Source organism: Mixophyes fleayi, chromosome 4 (assembly GCF_038048845.1).
Source record: "Mixophyes fleayi isolate aMixFle1 chromosome 4, aMixFle1.hap1, whole genome shotgun sequence".
NCBI classification, from domain to species: Eukaryota; Metazoa; Chordata; class Amphibia; order Anura; family Limnodynastidae; genus Mixophyes; species Mixophyes fleayi.
Genome location: NC_134405.1, coordinates 148,572,317 through 148,598,843, shown reverse-complemented (window position 1 = coordinate 148,598,843; position 26,527 = coordinate 148,572,317). Strand labels below are relative to the sequence as shown.

At 38.7% G+C, this 26,527-nt stretch overlaps 1 protein-coding gene across 5 annotated transcripts; it reads right to left on the bottom strand.

The window, feature by feature from the left end:
• Positions 1-590: 590 nt before the first annotated feature.
• On the bottom strand, positions 591-26,077 carry RBM17 (RNA binding motif protein 17). 5 transcript variants are annotated; one of them, XM_075208581.1, is made up of 14 exons: positions 25,929-26,077; positions 22,870-23,050; positions 22,693-22,778; positions 22,390-22,531; positions 20,710-20,820; positions 18,745-18,911; positions 15,105-15,202; positions 13,024-13,080; positions 11,642-11,780; positions 10,637-10,788; positions 10,236-10,312; positions 7,346-7,444; positions 4,008-4,080; positions 591-853 (listed from the first exon to the last, which is right to left on the bottom strand). In XM_075208581.1, the coding sequence occupies exons 4-14, from the start codon at positions 22,510-22,512 to the stop codon at positions 756-758; spliced, it is 1,194 nt and encodes a 397-aa protein (XP_075064682.1). In that variant the 5' UTR covers positions 22,513-22,531; positions 22,693-22,778; positions 22,870-23,050; positions 25,929-26,077; the 3' UTR covers positions 591-755. The 5 variants fall into 5 exon arrangements, with proteins under 5 accessions (XP_075064682.1, XP_075064681.1, XP_075064683.1 ...); XM_075208580.1 differs by having other exon boundaries at positions 22,693-23,050; XM_075208582.1 differs by having other exon boundaries at positions 22,693-23,050; positions 25,937-26,077.
• Between the last annotated feature and the right edge of the window lie 450 nt (positions 26,078-26,527).

Below are 26,527 nucleotides of genomic sequence, written 5' to 3'. Positions count from 1 at the left end.
CAAAATTGTTTAGACATATAATAATAAAAAAAGTTTCTTTAAAATATTATTTGAATCTCAAAATGAAATATCGTATTAGTGACCCTTTACACAATGAGCAATCAGATATTTCATTTTCAGTGTTTCCTGATGATTTTGGTCATTAAATTACTTGCATCGTCCATATTACAGTTTGTTTTCTTACTCAATGCAAGTTGAAAATAACTCTAATTAGCTTTAATTTTAACAATTAAAAAAAAGTATCTGTATATCGTGTTTTGTTGCTGTTTTTGTAAGTGGTTTAATAAATCAGTCCTGGTTGAAAAATTGTTTTTGGGCGGCAAACTCATACGGGTCTATAGCAATTTAGACGTAAATACCGACACGTAGAAACCAAAATAAGCTAACAGAGTAATAAGCTAAAGAAATTTGGCAGGAATGTAACAAATCTAATGAGACTGCTGAATGGCTAATTTAGCTGTAATAGCACTGTGTTAAACAAAAGTCTACCCATTTTCTAGACTGAAGTATTTCTCATCTAAAACTACATTACATGCCAAACACATAGTTTAGGTGAAATTTAAAAAAAAATGATAAAGACAAGACTCTCGTGGTTTTAAAAAATATTTATACTATGAAAAAAAAAAAAAAAAGGCTCATCACAATAAACGTGACAAATTTAGATATTTTCTTATGAAGTAGATGAAACATACAGCCTGTAGCACTCCACTCTGATAAGATATTACGCCCATCAAAGAAGAGGACTGTGATAATTATTAATCTCCGAGGTCCAGAGTTCTAAACTTGTCCAGATTGTAGAAGCACGCCTTAACAATACGGCCACCAAAGTATCTCCCATTTAGATCAACCACAGCTGGAAAAGAAGAAATACATTCTGAAACTCAATAACATGATTATCAATAGTCTGCATGCTAAATTTGCACCAAACATTTCGTTTTCAGGATGACACAATAAGCAATTATCTGCAGTAAAATTAAGAATACTGCCGTTTCTTTCTTGGGTGGTGCGTACATCAGGCATGCAGTGTTCACGTAAATTACACCACCCAGTTCTACACTTAGCACAGGCAATTAGATGGGGTAAAAATCAGAAGTGGCAGATTGTATTTATTTTTCCATAAGGATCAACTTGGTATGGATATCATCTTAGGTGGAAAAAAATGCTGCATGCAACCAATGCAGTTTACACAACATCAGTTCACTTGTGTGAATGAAAATGTCAGCATTGGCCTTAGCAACCAGATTCTGTTGTTGCTTTCATATCCTAAACTGCACTAGACAAACAATGGCTGCTAAGGGCAATACCACAATTTTCCTTTGTACCCGTTTACATGAATGTCCCTCAAAGTTTAGATTTGACACACAGCATGTAAAACAACCATCGCAATTTGCAAATGGGTAAATATGTGGCCAAATATAAAAGTTACAAGGTTAAACATAAATCAAATATGCAAAACATAACCAGATGACAAAATGTATGTGAAAGGGGGAACCATTCTTCCTGCTCTACTAAGCAGTTGTTCAAGCACTAACATACAGGTATGATATCGGGTCAGGTTCCATAAGTCAGTAAAAAAAAAAAAAAAAAAAAAAAAAGTTCTTAAAAAGCAAAACCTAATGTATTAAAGCAATTTATAATTCCACAAACATAGTAAAAACAACAGCTACTAGGATAATGTGGCTGACTCCATTTCACATTCTATGAACAACTGCAACAGATTCCTCGTCACTGGTCAGCAAGTCCTTAATAATTTTTTTGTACCTCAAGGACTAGACCCATTTCACTTATGTACAGGACATTGGGTCCCCAGTAATAACAAAAGGCAAGAGGGCACAGGCTGTGAGAGCATGGAGTAGGTAGCATAGTGCATCCTCTCTGTTCAATTATCCTGAAGCCTTGTGGAAATGGTATTTCCCTTGATTAATGGTGTGTGGGAACGCACCCTTTATGCTTGCAGAGCACTGGAACAGTATTCTAGCCTGCTACACGATGATTTATGCTTTTCTGTTGTAACCACGACCTAAGCTACCAATCAGTTTCTGACAGCCCTGTACTGCAGCTGTGAGTCGTTTCTCCAGTACCCACGGTACTGCTCTGCTGGTTGAAAATCTACCCATTAGCAGATCCTGATAGCATGCATAAAAACCTTAAAAGATGACCCATTTATTAAGTAAGTAGTTGAGATTTGGATTGCTGCCCACAGGCTCTTGGAAGGTATAGGCACTGGCCCAGACACCCCACTTTGGAGCACTAACAAACTCTGAGCTGGCAAAACTGAAGAACAACTATATATTGACCTAAGGCCAATTATATATTAATAACCACCTAAAAAGTAATTTGAACAGCTAAGACTAGAATATGCAAATACAAATGCATCATTCTACAGATATTTACAATGTCCTGGGTGCCCAATTCAGAGAAGACACCCCCAGCTCAATGACTCCCTACTTAAAGGTTTTCTGCAAACCATTGGCATCCATAAGTTCATTTCTACACTATGCACAGCTCCTTCCACAAGGGTCTCCAGAGGGCTTTGATGCACTCAAACTGAATAGGAAATTAATATTGGCCATATTTCTAATGAAGAGTTGAGTTTTTTTGTCATTAAAAGGAGGAGACCCAATCAAAACTGGGCTGGTACAGAATTAAGAGTTCTTGTGCGAATGGGGAATGACTGACCATGGCGAGGAACGCCCCTGAAAATGCTCTGTCACCATCCTTTTATCTAATTAAAATAATCCTGCTTCCCAAAACGAAATATGGTTTCTACTCTGCTCCTTATAGCTGGACACAGCAGCGTGCCTCTTCCATAGTTCAATGGGAACGCCTTCACTCCTCCCCTATGCCTGTGTAAACTTATGCGCCTCTGCAAATGTGGAAACCTATGAGCCTAGGTGAAAATATAGGTACATATACACAAATTGAGGCTCAGTGTTTTTTTATTTTAATTTACAGAGAAACACAGACAAAAATCAGAAAAGAATCCCCCCTCAAAAAAACAAAACAATTCTAAGATTCCTTCAAAAGGTAGGTTCACACAAAAAATTCATCACCATTCATTTAATTTTCTAAACCTAAATTAGCTATTTTCCCTACATAGGGAGGTACAATATATATATTAACATTTTTGAGAAAATTATATAGGGGAGAAACAGAATTTTCTTTTATAATTATTTAACCAGTAGGGCTTTCAGAAGTTACAAGAATTGGTCTCCACTATAAGCAGCACTAAAATATCCACTATAAACTGGACCCAATAGTAACTGGTGAGCAAGCTTGCCTAGATCTATTAGTGCAGGCAGGCAAATTATACTCTGCTCTTACCTAGGCTGTCTGTCACTGAGGGGATGATTTCCCCTTTTAATGTAGAAATGCCTTGCACACTGCATTGGAAACACACAGCATTCAGTTTTTCATGATCCTGGGACCAGGAACCAAAGAGAATATCTCCTGGCTCCAAAGCTGGAACCAAGGCTGTCCTTGACAGCAGGTAGTCCAGGGACGGTCTACCATTTAATGCCAGTCTATACATGTCCACTTACATTAGATCCCCAGGATGGCTGCTTAAAAACAACCCATTAGCTCACCGATGTATTGCTTGTGTTTTCACACTTTTCTGTAAGCTGGAGTTTGATAATTTCAACATCTAAAGTACTGAGATGTGTGCGCTAACATCAGTGGCGCACGCCCCTCCGCTAAAAAAGTGCAGCGGTGCTGTATAGTACAGTGCAGCCGAAACGGAGCTGCACGCACGCACGGCAGCTCTCTAAGGGGTTTTTTCGAGGGTGGAGGAAACCCCACCTAAAAAATCCTCCGTGCACCCCTGAACATGGTTAAGAAACTGAACTGTTTCAAATAGTGTTTACAATACATACTTAGGAGATAACAAGTGAAATCCATTATTAGATGAGTAATCACTAGGCACGGTTATTATTCTGGAACCTCCCTTCCCTCCCACAGAAACCTCTCACAAGCTAATCAGGCTTTACAAAAGCTATTCAATTTACCTTTAATAGCCGATTCTACGCGCTCAAATTCCAAAAATATCCTCACTGCTTCTTCATCAGGAGCACCGGGGGTCTGAAATGAAAACACCATGACAATTACTGATCTGTTTAAAACCACTGTACACATTCTGTCTCTGAGCGGGTTACAGATGTGTCCTCATTACCTTACCAGAAATTCCCTCATATCACAAGATGAAGAAAACCATCTCACATTAAGCTGTCAGGAGACCGAATGCAGGGCAATAACAGTTTGCAGACAGTAGGTAGTGCTTTACTTAAATTGTGCTGTATAAAACATGTGCACGTTAGCATTATGGATTCCCACGACAGTTATGCTTTCTCTACGTAGTTCTCATCTTTCATTAAGCAAGCTGACTCAACCTTAATTAACAGTGATCCAGTATAATCTTCTGCACTACACTCCAGGCCGGCTTGTCAATAGTTACATAAGGACAAAGCAAAAACTGACACACACATTGGAGCTTCTGCCAAAGGGGTGGAGTTTCAGCCCAAAGTGGGCAGGGCTCATCTTCTCCCAGAGAAGTATATTTTTAATTTGAATCTCCTTAATCGTTTTGTCCTCTTGTCACGTCATTGTCCCTCCAAGACAGCCCCTAATATTAAGGCATTTTACCAGGTTAAATTTGTGAAAGTGGAGGGTGGCCATGGTGTTTAAAGAAGCGTATTTCAAGAAGTATCACAGGTACAAAAAAAGTTTAAGAAATAAATGGACATTTTAGAATTTCCACCCCCTCATTGAAGTCACTAATTTATTCACTGCACAATGAACTGGGAGTGGGAAGTTTAAAAACTGCTTTGACTTTAATGCACTGATCACTGGAAGATCAGTGCATGAAATAGAAAGTACTTACAATTTGATGACTGAATAAACTTAACATTTAAATTGTGCAAAGCAAGCACCTATTGTAATATATCTGTACTTAATAGTAACCCGTTGGTTTAATTTCTGATGAAAAGCTGTCTGAATCTGATTCAGACATCAGATGTAAGATAAACTGGATTTAAGCATACTAGCAGGTGCCACAAGCAAGTTTTTCCTGTTGTGATGTCAAAAGATAGAAGTTTACTGCTGTGCTCAAAATGTGTAGTCTGTCCCTCTCCACTTTCACAGCTGTTCCTCTGGGGGGAGGTGTAAATTAGTTTACTGTTTCAAGGGAGAGGGATCTTTATTTTGTTTTTATTTATCTACTGAAAGCCTGGGAACGTGCTTTCGTGATCCAAGTGCGCAAAAAAAGGTGCACAACCATAAAAAAGTGCACTAAGGGATGCAGAACGTTGCCCTCTTCTAAAGAGGAAGGGTCCTAGTCCCCGACCTTGGAACCAAACGGTCCTTTAGGAGGCAAGGGTCTTCAGATCTCCTTCGTTGCAAGGCTAGGGAGGCCCCTGGGATCCACAAAAACTTCACCCAGGGTTCAACAACTGGCCCAACCCACGGAAGAGAAGGGCATACAATGGTTTCAGGGTGGGCAAGAACCTCAGGGCCACACAGCCCCCTCCCCCCCCCCCTAGATATTTGGGGACTGAACCCAACAGGGCTTACGCCTACCTTAAAATCTGTGAAAAACCCCCCATAAAATTGAAGGTGACAAAATGTGGAGAAAAATAAATAGTTCCGAGTGGGTACGGCCCCAGCCTAATAGCTGGGCTGGTTATAAAAGTTCTCTCGCCCAGCCAAAATGCCAGGGCAAAGAATAAGGGCAGTGTTTAAAAGAAAGTGGTCAAAAATACGTGGGTGCCAACATAATCACATAATATCTGTTTCAAGGTTCACCGCCCATGATTTTTTGGCACCCCCGGGTTGCCACTCCAGATGCACAATTGTCCCAGGTTTTCAAAGCAGCATATCCCGTCCCTGGCCAGAGGACAAAGTGCAGCTCTGCCACAACTGCACTTGATTTTTGCCAAAAAGGTGGAGAAGCAAATAGGGGAGGGATATTTAGTATACAGCTGGAGAAGCTTGTATCTTGTTAATTGGTGACAGAGATATTAATACATGTTTGTACTGAATAATAATAGAGAAACATTCACACAAGTATTATTTTTTTAAGTCATCACTTCACTTGCAAGTAGCAATGTGTTATGTTCTGACAAGTACAGTAGTTTGTAGACTTTGACCATGCTTCATCAGAGATTATAGAAGTTAGAGCTTTTGTGAAAAGGGTGGAGTTTTGCTCAGAAATGGGTGGGACTTATCTTATGCCAAGACGTTATTAGAATCTCCATATCCTTCAATTTGTTCCCTTGTCCTTTCATTGTCCCTCCCACCGTTTAAGATCCTTACTGCTGCAGCTCGTGGAAATCACATACAGTGCAAACAAGTTTGGAGAGTGTATACACTGTTACCTGATAAATATATATTGTATTTAGTGATCTTAGACATACAGTATGCTTCCTGGAATCTTTAACAGACATGCTGGCCCAGTATAGATCTAGTTATAACATTGTTTTTTCTCGTATTGTAGAGATCTGTAATCTAGCCTGTTTTTGCTTCTCACTGTCACTGTATTGGAAGCAAGTCTGTCGTAGTCAAAGCAGCACAGTGGCCACCCAAAAGTTGCACTATGAATTGCAGTATGGCACGAGAATTTAACAATGTGTTTATTCACAATTCTTACCACTAATCAAGACTGTAAAGATGTCATTATTGCAAAATCCTCTCTCCATGCTCGCTTTCATCACCGCGATCCTCCTGCGCTTGTTCCCCTCTGACTCCCTTTGTGCCAGCCGTCTGTTTGCCCTCCCTTCAGGATGCAAGCTTTTCTGAGGGAGGAGGGCCCTGCTAATGTGTGTGTACATACTTTTCTGCTCCAACTTCACTATAATTGCTTTGCCTGGAGCCTCTGAAGTCATAGTATTACTCGTTTAATGTTCTGTATGGCGCTGCAGAAACTTGTGGCGCCTTATAAATCAATGATATTAATAATAGTGTAACTGCCACTAAAAGCAATGCAACTTAGGAAAGTACTATACAGTACAGTATATAACCTAAGACTGCTGTATTGTCAGCAATAATGAAAATGGCTTACATCCCAAAGTAATACCATTACTAACCAGGATCAGCCAATAGCAAATAAAAACGTCTTTATTTTACCCACGATTCAACAGCTCCGCATCAACAGATGCTGGAAAGGTAAGAAAGAATATCAGTATGTCACTTCTTCATACTTTCTGCTATAAATAAATGTTAATGGGTTCTGAAAATACAGAGTTCTATTTAAGCATGGTTAACATTTAATCAACATGAAATCGCCAGGGAAAGGTAGGAGCCCACTATCATTTCACTATACCAGCAATTCTGCAAATAAAAAACTACTAACCTCAAAAATGACACATTTTCCAACTTTGCCATATTTTTCACATTCTTCTTTTGTTTCAGCCTCCAGGTCTTCGTCAACTTCCCCTGAACCAACCATGTTCTGAAAAGAAAATCCAAATTAGCATATACATTCACACTCCGATTGTACAATATTTAAAATGGCAGTAACACACTTGGGGGAAGATGGGGGAGGCACATTGCTCCTATTGTCCAGAAACTTCCTTCCGGGCCCAGGAATTGGATGACACTGTATGCGTCCTTGTGGCAGCCCCTGCACCAGTCACCTTACAGCATTCGGGTGTGGCTCGTTCTGATGCATTACTCCCTTCTCCCGCATGCCCTAGCCTTAGGTAAGGAGGCTTTTAACGTAAGTGTTGGAGAAGGAGTAATGCAAAGTGGATGCTGACAGCTGGTGAGGGAAGTCTAGAGTGTTCATTGCTACACTTTCCATATTTCATGTCCTTATCCTTTTTACATTACAGTATCCAGACAAAGAGCAACTGAGCTTAAGACACAAGTAGAAGCAGGGAGTGAAACTTGCAAGAAGTGGTATTAGAGAGCATGTCAGTCTGCCAACTGTTCTGATTCTGGAGTTGCAGTCCCAGTTTTATACTGAATAAGTCCCTTATTTCTCTGAGGCAGTTTGCCATGTTAGGAAAGTGCTGCTTCTCTAACTATGCAGCCAGAGTTTGAGGGACCGCTTTGTAGGCTTGCTATGCAGAAAAACAATGTGGTTTCATACACAGGACCAGGGTCAATGTTATCACAGCATGCCTGCAAAACAACAGCAATTTGACCTACACAATCTCTTATCTATGCTCAGGCTTCTAATCCCAAACGCCTTTTCAATACATTTAAATATCTTCTCAATCCTCCCACCCCGAACCCTCCATCTTATCAGTGCTCAGGATCTTGCTTCCTACTTCAAGGACAAGATTGACAAGATCAGACTATTCCTTCGCAAATTGGTAGATCCCTGTCTTCTGTGCTCATTTCACCTCTAACTCAAATCTGTAATCTCTCACTCTCTACTGGCATCTTTCCATCACTATACAAACATGCAGTGATTACTCCTATTCCAAAAAAAACAAAACTCCGACCCAAACTCTCTCTCAAATTACCGTCCCATCTCTCAGCTCCCTTGCCCCTCCAAGCTTCTAGAGAGACTTGCCTACACTCGCCTCACATGCTTCCTTTCCGCTAACAACCTGTTGGATCCTCTTAGGTCTGGCTTTCGTTCTCAACACTCCACAGAGCCTGAGTTGACCAAGGTTGTCAATGATCTGATCACTGCTAAAACTGAACGCCATTACTCTCTCCTAATTCTCATGGATCTCTCGGCTGCATTTGACACCGTTGACCACTCTCTTCTCATACAAACGCTGCAATCCCTAGGTCTTCAAGACACTGTTCTATCCTGGTTCTCATCCTACCTCTCTAATCGCTCTTTCACTGTTAATTTTTCTGGAGCCACCACCTCTGCTCCGTTTCCCCTATCAGCTGGAGTACCACAAGGCTCCGTGCTAGGTCCTCTGCTGTTCTCCATCTATACCGCTTCTCTTGGAAATCGAATAAGTTCCTTTAGCTTTCAGTATCATCTCTATGCAGATGATACCCAAATCTATCTATCCTCTCCTGATCTCTCGACATCTGTGTTGTCCCGTGTAACAGACTGTCTTTCTGCCATATCATCTTGGATGTCCTCTCGCCAACTCAAACTTAATCTTTCTAAAACAGAGGTAATAATATTCCCACCCACCAACAAGAGCATAGCTGACATTTCTATCTCTGTTGATAACATGACCATAAATCCCACCCCACAAGCTCGCTGCCTAGGTGTAATCCTTGACTCACACCTATCCTTTGTTCCCCACATTGACTCTATATCTAAATCCTGCTACATACATCTAAAGAACATTTCCAGAATTCGCACATATCTCACGCAAGACACTGCAAAAACCTTAATTCATGCACTTATCTCCTGCATTGACTATTGCAATTCCCTCCTTACTGGTCTTCCCAAAAACAAACCCCTACAATCTATTTTGCACGCTGCGGAAAGACTGATTTTCCTTGCAAATTGTTATTCCTCTGTTGAATCACTCTGTATGTCTCTACACTGGCTGCCTGTTCTGTACCGAATCCAATATAAAATACTTTTACTAACCTACAAGGCCATCAACAAAGCTGCACCAACATACATCTCCTCTCTTGTCTCAAAATATCTCCCAACTCGGCAACTCCGTTCTACACAAGATCTGCGTCTCTCATCCGCCCTCATTACATCCTCCCATTCCCGGTTACAGGACTTTTTTCGGGCTGCACCCACTCTATGGAATTCTCTCCCTCGCACAGTAAGACTCTCCTCCGGTCTACAAACTTTCAAGCGTTCTCTGAAAACCTACCTCTTCAGACAAGCTTATAATATTCCTCAGCCACCCTCAACCTCGCTACCTTTAGCCTGTTACACAATTTCACACAAGACAACTACCCCCTGACCAACATTGTTGTGTGACGGGATCATTTAGCTTATGAGTCACTTTTACCTTTGCAGTCTGGCTGGGCCAAAATGCAAAATGTAGACTTAACCTCATGTGTCAATCTCCCATTGTCCCATAGATTGTAAGCTTGCGAGCAGGGCCTTCTCACCTCTTTGTCTGTTTTACCTAGTTTGTTTATTAGGTTTGTCCCCAATTGTAAAGTGCTACGGAATATGTTGGCGCTATAGTCTAAAGATGAAGTAGAGTACAAGATAATACTTCTATTTTAACTGAGTTGCAAGAGAGAGAGATAGTGAGGGTAATACTGGAACATATTTTTTTAGGTATGAATGATGGAGGCAAGGGTTTAGTGGTACTTAAACCTGGTTATAAAGTTTCTTTTGTGCTTACCCGAAGTAAAACCACCTTGGTAGGAAACTTTAATATTTCTGTTAGAGGGTTTGGATCAGCTTTCTTGCTGGTGTCAGCTGTAATACAGGAATGCAATTGTTAGGCTATATAACCCAAAATAACAGAACCATAAGCTAGGTAGTGAACTAACAATTCTAAATACAAGCCTTATTATTAACACATTATGTACACTGGCAACTATTCTCTTTAGCATAACCTCATTTGTTTAGTCATAAATCATGTATTGTGCCACACAGAGAGATGTGTACCACTAGATGGCACATATACAAAAATAAACCCGGATTGTGAAATATGAAAAAAGCAGATGTATATTTCAGAAATGTAATGATCTGTAGAAATGTAATTTAATAAGGAGGAGGCCTATAAAGAAACCAACACACCTTTGTCTGCCACATCTCCAACAATGATTTTGCCTCCTCTCTTGCTGGTTTTCTCAACAGATAGTGCAGTGCTGAGCCCCTGCTCATGTTTTCCCAGACCCTGCCCTTCCCGGAAGCCATACTTCTGCATGATTTTGTGAGCTACAGTTCCCCTGTGAAACAAAAAAGGCAATAAAAACAGCTGATGAGAACACATAGATAATTACATTATCAAACAAAGCTACAGAGTAATCACCTGTTTTGGTCTTGGGCAGAAAAAAGAAGCACAGCTACAGCATTGCTGTATTGTGCTAGCCAAGTGCATACAATAAAGAGGGAGTCTAAGCTCATTTCCTGCATTATACTTTGAGAAAGGAGAAGTGTACATGGAGGACCCGTTTATAGTTTTTAAATGATAAATTCACAACTTTGATTTTGTTTTCTGACATACAAAAGTCTATTGCTTAAGTTGTTTGGTTGGTTATATACTTTTTATAGCAGAAAGCATCTAATGGTACAAGGATGCAAAAGGGGCAGATATCTCAGAGGTGCGAGCAAAAATCTGCGGTTTTGTTTTCTTAACAGTAAAAAATATCAGTAAAAAAACCCCCAAAAAACGCTTCTGCAATGTTCTTGGCAACATCGCAGGCAACTGAATCTACCCCCCAAAAAAATCTACCTTCTTAAGGACGAGGACTGTAAACAGTCTTCTGCATTGGAACATTCCGCGTCATTGCATCATCTGTCCAATGTCAGTGGTATTACAAATACATTTTACAAATTCCCTAAAAATACGTACAATGCTGAACTTCTTGGTCTATTATGTATAATTCCGGAGGGTGGGAGAAAAAAAAAAAAAAAAAAAAGTCCAAAAATTGTGCAAATGGTGAAATTAAGCTACTATTCCTACCAGAAATAAAATAAAAATAAGCATAGAAGTATGAAACCACATGTCATATAGGGGTATACAAATACTTTAAATGAGGGACACTGCTCACTATAAAATGTTTAAAAACATAGTCCTACCCCATGTTTGCAATGAAGGAATTGCTTGGCCCAGTTGGTGACCGTGGCCTCTCTGGTTCATCATATATAGGGGGTGGAATTGCAGCCTTCGCTACTGGGGGACGAGGCCTAGGTTCATCATCATAGGATGGGACTATAGCTGAGAAGAGAAAATCCAAACAATAATTATACCTCACTCACATGTAAAAATGTGTTTACACAGAGTTATATGTATTCATATATCAAGGTTTTTCTCTATATTTTAACAAATGCCTTTATTGTTCTTCACACAGTAGTGTATGTCAAAGCATGTTCTATTGCAATACACAGCAAGCAGAATGCACACTGAGCATTTTTACTGCAAGTGTAAGGATCACAGGTGCTATAAATAAGCAACAGCAAGATGGTATCCCCATAATGTACATGGTCCCCTTTCTATTTGGCCTTATAAGTGGACTGTCTGATTAGGGATCATGCACAGTTTTGCAGATACCATTTTTGTGTAAAGAAAGAAGTCATAGGAAGGCATACATTACAGAGCAAACAAAAGGCATTTAACAGTATTTTTACAATTAAAAGAAATATTGAAAGTTTAACAAACAATACTACAGTATATGGCAATACTTCACATGGGCAAAGAATTCATAAAGACAAGCTTTTCAGAGGTCAAATAGGTACAAAATGGATCTTTAAAAAGGTGTTCTCTAAAACACAGTCTATTGCTATAAATATTATGTGTGAAGGTTAATTGTCAAATTATGGGTTTATATGTAGAGGGGCACATATTTTTTTTTCTTTCATTTTCTTAAACAAAAAATATAGAATACATACAAATAGTTTAAAATACATACACAGTTGATGATATCCTTATGTTTCAGAAAAATATACGATTACAGAGAGACCATCAGACATTTAAAAAAAAAAAAAAAAAAAAAAAATTTACCCTTAGGGGCATATTCAATTCTCGGCGGAAAATCTCGCGGTGCGTGCACGATTACCTTTATTACGGTAATAGTGCGCGGAAAAACAGTTAATACGGTAATTTACTCGCTGGATTTCAGCTCGCAGCTCCCTGAGCCGCGAGAAGAAATCCAGCTACATGTTACCGTATTAACTGTACTAGTTTTTCCGCGGCGCGGAAAACAATTGAATATGCCCCTTAACGTCAGACATAAATCACATTAAACAGTATAGCTGTCTTTGACATATGTGAGAACAGACAAAATATATAATTTTCTTCTTTTAGAAGGGCACAAATTAAAGACAGCAGTAATACAAACAAGATCACAAACACTAAAAAATTAGTAAAGTTATACAGGTCATAGAAATAACTTTAGCAATGGCTAAGACGCCATCTAGTGGCAGCACTAGTCATTAATCTTTTAAGTCATATCAACACTTACATTCCCTGTCTTTTTCAACAAGTGATGTTGGTGGTGCAATAGCTGCTCCTCCTACTACTGTGAAGAGAAAAAAATATATAGAATCAAATTATGAGCACATAATGTAAGATGCTAATCAGACAACAACAATGCATTGAAATGAGGAGGAAGGTTAAAATTCAAGAAGGTAATAAACATGTATACATATATAAATCTGGATTATTCAGAACAGGAGGAAATGGCATGCCTCAAAATATACTGCAATTTACAAGACATATAAAACTATGGAACTTGTATGCAATAACAATGCCCTGTTTTTATAGAAAACTACAAAACAAATACACATAAAACAAGTATCTTCCCCCAATGTTGCTTAAGAAGGACGACGAAAACTCCAGAAGAATGGCTGCTTCTTTTAAGTCTGAAAATATATGATCTAATGTTATGCATTGTTATCCATAGATTGTAAGCTTGCGAGCAGGGCCTTCTCATCTCTGTCTGTTTTACCCAGTTTGTTTGTTTATTAGTTTACTATGTTTGTCCCCAATTGTAAAGCGCTACGGAATATGTTGGCGCTATATAAATAAATGATGATGATGACGACGACTTGCTATGCTCACGGTTATATTGATGTTGTGCTGGAAAAAATGCACTGGGAGGCATACAATACACTATTTTTTCCTTCAAGTATGTTGGTAATCCAGCAATAAAAAGTGAAATGTGTGGCTAGAAGGGCTAGGTAATAGCTAAAAAGTGCAGTGGCAAAAAGGACAACAAATATTTTGTGCCTATATTATAGGGAAAGTCATTATCCAAGTAGAGAAGATTGTTTGGTGATGACATGCTTTAAAAAAAAATAAAAAAATATATAATGAATACCAGCAGTTGAAGTTAATTTTACACTTCCATTACACTGCAAATTAATGATATGTCATGTTTGAATATTTTTTGGGGTCAAGATTCAAAAAGTTTAATCTTTTGTCTGGGAACATTTGACCTTGAATTCCACAGTGTTTGGTCTACAAGTAGGCATCAGATCATGTCATCTCTACTAGTAACACGGATAAGCCAGGTTGGCGTCTGCATATCATTGAGCGCGTAAATATTAAATCTCTTAATCCCATTGCTGGGAGCGACCTTCAGCTTTCTCTCATAACATTGATTCATTCAATTCAAAAAAACATTAGTAATTATAGTCCTTCAAACAAGTTAGATGTACCATCGTTGTTTGAAGTAGAGGGTGTGTTACACACGTGACTCTGTATACAGTGAAGAAAGAGTATACGATCCGCTCAGGGGGACTCCACTGGATTGAATGAAGTTCTGCTGAATCATACACTTGAAATAATGCACACTGCATGACAGGTAATATGGAATTTTCATATAAATTTATATTTTCTATTGCCTTAATCCTAGAATAAAATATTCAGTTTATTCTAATGTTATTTCAAGTCTTTGTTCTCTGCACCAAGTGCATATTAATTCCAGTCATAATCATATATAAGAATCATTGGACTGTTTGTCTGTGCTGTTATGCATGCCGACACCCTTGCACTGATTGGGATGAAACAAACGCAAGGTGGTCCAGTTGTATCCTGGCCAAGTTTTAGGGGGGTAGTTAGGGTCTCAGTCGGACCTCCCGTTGGTGTACGCTGGGCAGAACTTTGAACCCAGGGAGCCTGTTCTGGGTCTTTCACTGGATGGATGTGGATGATGTTTAATATAAAAACAAAAATGACACTAGGCAGTCACCTCATGGGTGTGTTGGCGGAGCTGCTGAGCAGCTAATTGTTTTTAAAAGATTGACAGTTACATCCAACTCATTGATAACTTAACTTGAAGATTTATACCCAAGCAACGCTGGGTACTTCAGCTAGTAGACAATAAAAATATAAAATAAAATAGAATATAAAATTTACATAATTCAGTTCACTGTTTTGCTTCACAGGGGAGAGGGGGTAGAAGTATAATGTTCTGAAATGGATCCATACAGACAAGAATAAACTTAGCAATTTAATTCCATCTAGTACAGAATTAAGCGATCTTATGACAATTTATATAAGAATGAGCAAGCCTTAGCGTTACCAAGTACTAACACATACCTCTCTTACGCCTCTCTCTCTCATATTCTTCATCCTCATCAGATTCAGGATCAGGCCTACGAGAAAAGCCACTAGCTTCATGCCGGTCCTTTCGCCTTCTGAAACAAAAAGTACAAGTATTATTTGTACTTCATTTAGTACAGCATCAACAAAACCATTTGTAAACTACAGGAATGTGAAACATAATGTAGATATATGATAATATATAATTTAAAAGCAGGAAATGACAAGTGCATAATTAATAAAAAGGCTACTAAAACAAAAACACCAAAGCAAAACAAAAAAAATCTGCATACATTTAAAAACATATGTGGGACACTGCCCTTGATATAAATGAAAACTTGTTCAGTGACATTCTGTGGGATAGGTTTCTCCATTACAGGAGACAGCATCACAACACTATATTTTAGGCTGGATATAATATATGGGATTCCAAACTGTGTAACATTTGTCTAAAGCATTGACAGGGACAGCTGAACACTCACTGAAACCTTCGTTAGGGTCCATTTACACCAGTGTAATTGATAAGGTTAGGAATATTAGTTTCATGAAATTAGACTGTCTCTAAAATAAAATTAAGACAGTATAAGAAATCAATCACAGCATAAGAGGTTTATCTGAAGACGTCTTCAGTCATAAGGCAATTATTAACCCAGAATTGCATACATTCGTCTACAAACTAGTGCACATCTTTACCCACTATGAACTGTAAACATCGTTTAACATGTAACATTTCCCTTACTACTGTATCTTATAACCCAGCAACACATTGTCACAAGAACAATGAATGCCAATACCACTTTAACTCCACCCATAATACCCTTTCCCAATTCACAGACCTGGGGCTCTCGTGCAAAGGGCCTTTGCAGTGCTAAAGAAAACCATCACTGCATTAGTTAATAAAACAGACAGACACTTATTAAAAAGAAAACCCACAAAACAAAACAGAAGCCAACAGCTGTAGGTAGGGAACAGCAGGAGTCAGAGGGCCGATTAACCTGGAACTGGGGACATCTCCCACATAGTTCTTCTAGTTGGACAGGTATATTATTGACAAAAGAAAATAAATAAATAAAAGAAAGAGTATTACTACTCATGCCAGCAATAGTGAAAATAATTAATAATCCTAGGAAAACATAAGATTTAAATAGCGTTAAGAACAGTAGCAGATGTGAAGTAAATCATACTGTAGTTTATAATCTTGTATAGGGTATCTGAAGGAAATAGATTACCCATATCAAGCAGGAACAAATGACCTTCCAGCTCTCTCAGCTGGCTTAAACATGCACACACTGTCTGAAAACACATGCACAGGAAAGATTGCTAGTATTAAAACAAATCCTCTTCATCAGTGAGCTGATTAGATGGTATATTATTAAGAACTATAAACAATTTGAACAGTTTAACCCACATACATAGAGTACACAATTAATCAAATCAGGATAGTTCTGATGAGTTTATATTGTTTATTTTTACACGAATGTAAAGATCATTTTATGATCAGAAAAAGGCCCTCTTTAGAACTGGGTCCTTCTGTTTCATGAATATGTAAGTAAGGATATAAAAGTATTATTTCAAATTTGTACAATCTTCTTTGATTCAAAAGCTAGCTACACATACAGTATTCTCATGAATTGTGATCTTGCACTAAAAAAACGAAGATCTTTTCATTGAACTTGTACAAGTTTATATCAAGGTTATCAAATTAAGATTGTTCTAGGGAACATGCATATAAAAGATTGAGTATTTATTAGCATTTCATCTGCTCTTGCAGAGCAATATACACATTTACAGATACTGAGCGGTCACAATTTTCAAACGGGAACGATATTTTTGAACAATCTTTTGTCTGCAACACATTTGTCAATAATTGAACAATACACGTAATATGATCACACAACGTAAGTTTTAAAAACATGATATAAAGTTTTCAGGTGTATATTATGTTGAACAATCTGAAAGCATTAGGTATATATTTTTTTAATCTTCAAATAATCAGACCAATAAATAAATGAAAACTGCACCTGATATGCTAATTTCTATCAGAAAGTGGCAGATACAGCATAATATGCATTGTATGAAAAAGGGCACCACCCATGCATGACAGTATGGAAGGAGCACCCCACACTAGCTGGAGCCACCAAATGGAGAATGGGTGAGGGGGACACAATGCCCACGTTTCAAATCAGTATCTACAATACTAGGCTGCAGCGGTTTTTAAACTGGGGGCCACTATGGAACTGCAATTAAGACCTAGACTCTCCAGAGGTTGTCTCTCTTTCCTATTTACTCTACTAGGGATGATTTTGTTTTTGTTTAAAAAAAAACAAAAAAAACAACATCAGAGCTAAAAATGAAATATTAAAACACTATACATTTCTGAAACAAAGAAAGCATGATATCTAGTTATTGCGTCACATTACAAAACGTTAACTTATGATACAGGGTACACTTTAAAAGGTCTACTTTAACACCTGAAAGGGTCACACACGTGACACATTCAATGCACTTCTCTATATAAGAAATCTGCAAACAGTTTGCTTTTTTTTTTTTTTTTTTTTTTTTAATTAAAAAAGACACACACACACACTGCAATATGATAATTAATGCCTAAACTTTACAGCTAGAATTACATTTCCTGCTAGTCTGACCTTTCAGGTAAGTGCAGTTTATGTTAAAGCTAGCTAAGCTTTTAAGGTTTTGGATCACTTGCAAGAACAATTTGAATTAACTTGTAGGTTCCAAATGAGAAATTACAAATTGTCATTCATTGTCTGCAAGTGTAAGTGAATAATATGAACCTTGTGGTAGTATAGTGTGCAGACGGTCATGTGCAAGGAGAGGCATCTGGACACGCTGTAAACAACCATGGATATACGTGGTAATATTGTTCTCATAAACAAATACCACGCATGAGGTTACTAGCATAAATGATCACCTACATACAACTATTGGCACATGAAAATGTGCTAAACAAGGCACCTAAATAGAAAACAAACTCACATTATTATAGTAAATTTCTCTATACTGATGAAAACTTCAGGCCTATTACTGCCTATTATAAAGTAGACTACTCAATAACTATTCAATATAAGCAAACAGAAATTGACATGACCACTGCAGTGGCGAGTCTGGTGTGATAAGTTCACTGAATGCCAGAATGTGCATAGGAAACCATGTTCCAACAAGTACCAAAGTCTACAGAATGTCACTTATTATCTGCATTAAACTAATACATAAATGCATGACACAGAACTTGTTTTTTTATGCAAAAATAAACCAACTACTTTATATAAAAAAAAAAAAAAAAAAGTGCTAAAACTCAGACATTTCCCACATAGTTTTACTTTAAAAATAATGGACAATGATTTGGGAGGAAGTTATACTTTTTTTTTTTTTTTAAAAAACATATTATAGAGTCTTATTTTAGTTTAAATATTCTTTATAATTTAAGGAATATAGGATGGTCCTCTATTTACAAAGTTGTTCTGTGGCTGCAGGAACATCACATTGTTTCATAAATAATAATTTTGTGTATTTCAATACCTAGCAGCCAGGCAATAAAGCCCTATAATTAAATGTGCCCATTTCTCTAAATTTCTGTTTAAGAAAAGAAAAGAAATAAAAGGATTCTACTTACTTTTCTCGCTCTTCAATTTCTTTTTGCCTTTCTATCTCGCGTTGCCGCTGCCTCTCCTCCCTCTGTCGTTTCACCACTTTTTCATATTCATTAGGGTACATGGGGTCATATTCATCAGCTAAAGGAACCAGGACCTCTCCAGCAGAAAACCCACTGGGAACTGGGTCCTAGGAAGCAGGGTAACATGGTTTTATTCCAAACTAGTTCTCGTTTTTCCTAAAATATCATTTTAAGGACTATGTATTTTGATTTGGTACAGCAAAATAAAACCCAAAGTCTGAGCTGAAACTAAACTGCTGAATAATTTTGCAATGAAAAATAAAGAGGTACCAGATGGTCATTGTATAACTATACCATATGCACATCCAAATATGCTAGATCAGCATTTCTGAACTCCAGTTCTCACACACCCCCAATAACTCATGTTTTCAGGATTTCTTTAATCATGCACAAGTGACTTACTAACTTGGCTGGGTCAGAAATGATACTACCTGTTTCCACAGACAGAACATGGATTGTTGGGGAACGAGAGGACTGGAGTCCAGAAACACTGTTCCAGATAAGAGAAAGCAAGACAGCAAAAATGTACAAACATGTGTACAAGAGTAAAAGAATACTCAATATGAAGACCATCCAAGCAGCATGGTGGGTAATGCAGGACAGGCTGTGTATATCTGGAGGTCATGATACATCAGTTATAATCAAAAGAACATGTCTCTAGCTCATAATCAGTAAGCTGCAGTGGTACAAATATACTGTAGCCAAGAACAAAAATATATCTGCTTTGATTAGACTAGTAGTTAACAAAAATTAACTTGCAACACTTTTATATTTAACCAAGACTACAGTAATTGTTATGGTTGATATAAACGATTGATAAAAAATAATGACTATCCGTTAGATGAAATAAAGCTATTGAGATGTATAGGCGGAATGAATAAGCTATTTTCATTAGATACCAAGTGAACAAAATGAAGTTACTGAAACATGACGGGTAGGTTCTGCTACCCACTGCCAGTCACTGCGCTGTTCATACAGTAACTGCACAAAGGGGCTGGCTGGGAAGCAAATACGGAGGTCATAGAGCTGGTATAATGACCAGGGGACCATGCTGGTATAATCTATGGATACATAATGGGTTTAACCACAGTGGACATAGCTGTAATACTGTGAGGGATGCAGAAGTATGACTATGTGCATCATATGCCTAATGGGAGTATAACTGCAAGTTTGTCTGCATGTATGACTGCCTCAATGTCTATATGGATAGCTGTGTATTACAGTGTATAAGCTTGTATGTGTGTGTAGGTTCATGTACCTGAATTAATACAGAATGACATTTTTCTTATTATTATGACTGCTGAGTAAAAGGTTTTCATGAAAAAATGAAGGTACCAGACACTCTTTAATATACTAAAACTGCAGTAATGCAATAAATCAGAAGTGTTATTGTCAGATTTTACACATGAAATGTTAACGTTTCCTTAGAAGTTGCTCACAGCAGTGCTCTGACAGTGGCAGCACTAGAGGAGGGCGACTGGGGTAGTGGCCCCCCTAGCAGCACATGACATACATTTGCATAGCGGCAGACAGAGGACCCTGCCCGGCTGCTCCGTTTAGGTTTAAAACACAATCTTGCCTACTAGACTGCCTCGGTATTTGGGGAATTTGATAAGCATCCATGAAAAATTATGTCTCCCTCCCCCACCCACCCACAGCATGACATAGCCCCAGATTTCATCCAGAACTGTTAGCTGAACCACAAAGTCCCGTTGAATAAAAAAGGTCATAGATGGAGATGCAGCTTTATAACTTTGAAGGTTTAAATGCTAAATAAGAACTCACTAAAATGTTGTCAGAAACCAGTAATGTGAGCACAAATAAGTGCAAAGGTAACTTAGCATGTCTATGGGATATTTAAAGAACTTTCAATAGTGCTTAATAACAAGACAAGAATAAATGTACCTTCACTGCAGCAGCCACATGTGGTGGAGTATCAATGATTTGTCGATCATCACTACCTCGCTTAAGGTCTATTACAGGTGCGAGTACTGTGCTCTGTTTCGTCTTGTGGGTCTGTAACAAAACACACAATATTGTTCAGACCAATCTTAAAACATCAATCTGAAAGTATATTAAACACAGTAAGGACAGTTTGCAACTTCTTAATTCATCTCAACTCTTATAGAGACAGAGACCTTTTTCTTTTTAATCTTTAAAAAAACAAATCTCCCGAATCTGTTTCACGCATCTCTTTCAAAGACAACTTGACAAGGAAGTATACAGATAATCAAGCAAAGAAATAAACAAAGACCCTGACTCAAATATATTGTATAGGCAGTATCCGATGCATTAATTACAAATGTTAATTACTACATATCAATTTTAAGCTAAAAAGTAAACAAAAATCCTATAGGTGCCAAATTTCTTCCCAAAAATACATTACTGCACAACACTAGGGGTCTCAGAACCCTGGTGTAGCAGAGATTCCACCTAAACCATTTTAATTAAAAAGCACCTTATATTAGGGTTTGTTTCTTCTATGTTGTGTGCATCATAATCAGTTGGCAATTTAATTATTGTAAAATAATTAGTACAGTGGTATATTTAGTTATTTTGTATAGGAAGTGCCACATCTATATTATAATGATTGTTTTATCTTCCTAAACCCCAATTTTAAAAGAAAAGCAATAATCTACAGCATAGACTATAAGGCATAAAGGTTATTGGTACATATGGGAACTGTTAGGAACTCCTCCAGCTGCCACAACACAACCCGGAGTCTACTCTGCCAGTCAGGTGTTCACTGGAGCCCCTGATGGTGGGGACAGGCTGGGCTGCAGACTGACAGAATGTCGTGAAGTGTGTACCGGCTGGGAAGAACCCAGGCAAGCGGAGTGGAGTCCAAGCAGAGGTCAGGGGCCGGCAGCAGACAACAGTACCAATAAACAAGCCGAGGTCAGGGGTCACGAGCAGACAGGGAGGTCAGTATTCAAGCTAGAGGTCAGGGTCACGAGATACACTAGCAAAGTCCAAATCCAGGTCAAGGGTCATACACAGATAATCAGCAGCAAGTCCAACAGACAGGAACAAGGCAGAGAGCAGGTTTAGCAGACTGGATACAGAAACTATAACCGGCAATGAGGCAGCAGTCCTCATTGCCTTAAATACAGACACAGACCAATCAGGTGTTGGATACACTCCTTCAGGCTAATTACTAGTATCCAGCAGGGCCAATCAGGGCTTGCCCCTGAAATGCACAGTTGCAGGCTAATGCCTGTTAATACAGCCTCCTCATTAAAATTAGCCCACAGGCTGCCTGCTACGCGCATGCGCCCGGCTACCAGCACCGCCGGGACGCAGCGCTAGTGTAGAAGCGTCCGGCCGTTGCTCTGGTGACAGCCGGACAGAAAGAGGAAACGACGTCCCGGTCGTCAAGGTGACGGCCGGGATGCCAGGGGGAGCCAGAAGCGAGCCGCGGCGGCTCTGAGTACCGCTGCGGCTCGTGACAGGAACAGTAAGTTTCCTTTCAACAGTCTTGGCAAAAATGGATAAAAATAAATAAAAATGTATAGTACTAGCTATAATAAATACCTATCTATAATGTATGAAAGTTCTGACGACAACACAAAAGTCAAAGCTTACCTTTGCTTGTGTTAGCGCTGCCTTTTTAACTTGCAGCTGTGACTGCAAAAGTTTGAAGTTTTTCGACCATCCTTCTGTTTTTGAGTCACTTGTCTCCACCCCCAAATCGTCATATAAAGACATTTTTACTATCCTTCAAGCTCTAAAAAGAAAATGGGAAAGAGAAAAAAAAAAAAAGTCTTAAAAATCAATAAATATAAATTTTGCCCACTGGATGGTCAATGTTCTAATGCACGTATACAGGAGTACAATTTAAAAAAAGCATTAACAGGTTTTGGACAATTCTTTCTTTTTAGCACCTGCCTCTTCTGGGAAGAAATTCAGTGGGGCCCCTCGCATGAGTTCCCCTCCATTATTTTGTAAGCGTCTTCAGACTGCAAGGTTTCTCTCTATGAAGAGCAGAATGTGGTCAGCACTGGAGAAGGGGACAGGTGGGAGACTCAAATCTACTAGACAGGAACAAGGAAGTAAATACAGAACCTGATTGAACAGAAGGCCGCCATCTACTCAGGTGCCGCCACATGTACTGTTCTTAGGACAGCTCCAGCCCTCCAAGGCAGTATATTTTCTGCTCTTCATAGTGAAAAATAATCCCAGGAAAGGGACGCTCACAGACTACATTAGAATAGTAGAGTGGAGTGGTATCACAAAGTGGAGGATACTGTCAAAATACAAAAAACAGATGGAAAAGTCTGTACTGGTTCACTGCATCTACCCAATATCCCCGAACAGTTGAAATTAACAAAAACAATGCTAATTTTCTTGCAATTATAGATACAAGTCCATAATTCACAAGATGTAAATGATCACACTATATACCTTACAATACACATATTGGATGATATTATACATTAAATAGCAAAATGAGCATTGTTGACAAAATGTGAATAGAGTTTCATGGGTTTTCTTGGGAATATAAATTGCTATTGGGTAGAAAAACTTTAGGCATGCAGTCTAAGCAATCTCTAAAATGACAAGTTCATCTAAAATGATTATGATGTATTGTTTTCATTTTAAAACACTTTTTCAATAAATAAAATGTTCTAAAGTCTAGATTAAAAAAAAGGAATAGAGTGGCACTTGTATTAGACATGAAGAGCAAGAGAAATGTTGTTTTGCAGTTGGTCAATACAGGGACTATTCCAAAGACAAATCTGGAGATTAGGGACAGATGACAACTAGAAAGAATAAGTATATACAAAAAGGGGATATATTTTAAAGAAGAGGGCCTACACTTCGCCAAGGCTGCTACATAAAGCCAATTTTACCCAAGCCACTCCATTCCTCTCAGCCCTGGCTATAAACTTGGGATGGGCCTTGAGTTAGTAGGCAAACTAATCACAATCCATGAACAAGAGATTGCAGCTTGTGATTGGTTGGGGGGGGGGGGTGAGTTTGAGGACCACTCAATGCCATTTTAGAGTGGTCAATGGCAATAATTTGCTGGTTCTGTATTTCAGAGGCTTAGGTGAGTAGAATCTTTGTAAAAATTTACAGTAGAAGATAGTAAAGTATTACACAAGAATATTGTCATTTGGGTGTATTTCGGAAAACACAAGCTTGACGATAGCTTTGTATTCGGCCAGCTTCTTATTCTCCCGTTATTGGTGCTCCAGTTTATTTAAAAAGAAAATACAGTGGAGGCCCACATAAGACCACTTAAACACATTGGAATTTAGCCTGTCCCCACAAGCTTTTGCACATGATATCAGATGGAAAAGTGAGCATATGAGCTATTTTTAGCAATTTGAAAAAGTAACTGTAGTTTTTTTTAAGGATTAAAAAAAAATCCACATTTGTTTTTAGCCTGCCCCAGCAAGGTTTCAGGTAGTGGCAAAGTGGGCACACAAACTATTTTTGCCAATTTGACTATTATGACGCTGTAGATATTGATATTACTAATATACAGTTTTCTTTATGCTAGTTGTAGAAGCCAGAGCTAGTAATATAACAGCCCAATAGCTAGAACCTATTTCTTCCTAGCTGTAAACAGTCTGATAATATAAACAGACAAATTGGGGGGGGGGTTACAATTTAGCACGAGGTGCAGCGATGTGTCTTCAGAACTGTCCATGGAGACATCATGGTGGAGTTTTCTTAAATCTCCACTGATTTCCCCTTGTATTCCATAGGGATGTGAGGAATAAATGAGCTGAGATTTTGTACTGTGATATCTGGCTGCACATCAGCAGCAATTATTATTATTAATTTTTATTTATAGGGCGCCACAAAGGTATCCGTAGCGCCGTACAAGGACAAACAATGGCACAATACAAGGTGAAACAGCACAGTACAAGTAACAGTAAGCACTATAACTCTGGGGGCTCAGGCACAGCATGAAAGAGAGGGAGGGGAAAAGTGAGTATAGGCAGGTAACTATGGCCCAAGAGGGTGGGTATGGATGACAGGTTGAGAGTCAATGAGGGGAGCGGAGAGAAGCGAGAGGAGACAGAGGGCAGAGGGACTGAGAGGAGGTGAGCTGAGTAGCTGGAGAACACAGTTAGAAGTGATGGAAACAGAAGGTAGGAGAGCACTGCTCAAAGGAGCGAACAATCTAAAGGGAGGGGAAGACAGACAGACACATGGATGAGACGGAGAGACGGGAGAAACGGAGATGGAGTCGAGGAAGGGGGAGAAGGGATGAGAAAAAGAGGTAGCCGACCGGTGGGAGTTTAGGCATGAGATTGGAAGGCTTTAAGGAAAAGGTGGGTTTTTAATGTTCGTTTGAAAGAGGACAGATTAGGGGAAGTGCTGATGGAGCGGGGGAGCTTGTTCCAATGGAGGGGAGCGGCGCGGGAGAAGTCTTGGATACGTGCGTAAGAGGAGGCAATTGAATTTCCCCCCTATATGCTGCAGTAATTGGAGTTAATTAGATCAACAATCCTAAATCTATATAGTGATTGTAGCAATCCAGCTGCTATTGACTGATTTCTACAAACCCCAGCTTTTTGCTAATTAAAATGTTTCTGGATTGTTTGTATTAGTAGATATAAGTTAATATTTTCTTCAGCAAAACCATTAGTCAAAGGTGGCTTGTTTAAATTAATCTTCTGTATTACTGTATTTTAAAAACTGTTATGATAAAGGTGGATATGGGTGAAAACATTCTGGTTTTGCAGCATTCCTGGCTTTTACCCAATACTCATAAAAGTTATGTTTTAAGTTAAAATCACATACAAAAACCTGTTACCAATAGACTATATACTAAGTAGCTTAAGGACTAAATTATTTTAGGCCAGCAATTTTACAACAAAAGAAAGGACTTTGTGTCAGAATTTGGAACACCAATAAGAAGTGAATAAACAAGAAAGCTGAATGAAAAGATAACTTTAACTCCATAAGGGAAACGTAACATTTTTAGCTTGATTTTTTTTCTTCAAGTATAGTATCAAATACTGTAATTATATTAAAAGAAGGCCATTTACTGCCTCTCCTTTACAGCACAATAACGCAAGCCAGGTCCTCGCATGAGAGTCATTTGGGAGACTAATAGCAATAAAAGTACGCAAGGATCACCTACCCTGCCTCCTAATGCTTACCTACTAACCGTAAGTTCTCCTCCATAAAAACCCAGACTCGTTGCTAATAAGGTGATGGCTAGATCCGCTTCATGGACAGGACCTGATGACATCACCAGGTCATGTGACTGCTGTAGTCACATGGTACACAGAGGAGGCTGCTGCAAATGTACTTGTCCCTACTGAAAGTAAGGTAACGCTACATCCGCTTCATCTAAAGGACCCTATGACATCACCAGGTCATGTGACTGCTGCAGTCACATGATACACAGGGGAGACCGCTGCAAATACACTCACGCGTAGCTACTGAAAGTAATGGAAAATCAGATAGAGGAATGTTCTAGTTACAAACATTACAATATTTCTACTAAATTCAGATGGAAAAATCGTCTTACCTGTTCACGTGTGAGGTGCTTTACAAGCATTATTTAATCCCAGACAAGAGTCTTAAAAACAGGTTGAAGTGTATTGGATAGTTTACTTGTTGGTCCAGGCAAAAGACAAGTGGTTTGCATGTAACTGTGTTGATTCCTACTATCAAATTAGTGGCCCAGCGGCAATTAACCCCTGTAAAACTATAGCTACTTATTCAAATGATAAAATATAGTCACTGCCAACTT

Coding starts and splice junctions, on each gene's coding strand:
- RBM17 (XM_075208580.1), bottom strand. CDS start 22,512: ATGTCTTTATATGACGATTTGGGGGTGGAGACAAGTGACTCAAAAACA. Junction 13,081..15,104: donor GAGAGAGAGGCGTAAGAGAG/GTATGTGTTAGT, acceptor TTCTCTTCACAG/TAGTAGGAGGAGCAGCTATT. Junction 11,781..13,023: donor TGTTGAAAAAGACAGGGAAT/GTAAGTGTTGAT, acceptor TTCTCTTCTCAG/CTATAGTCCCATCCTATGAT.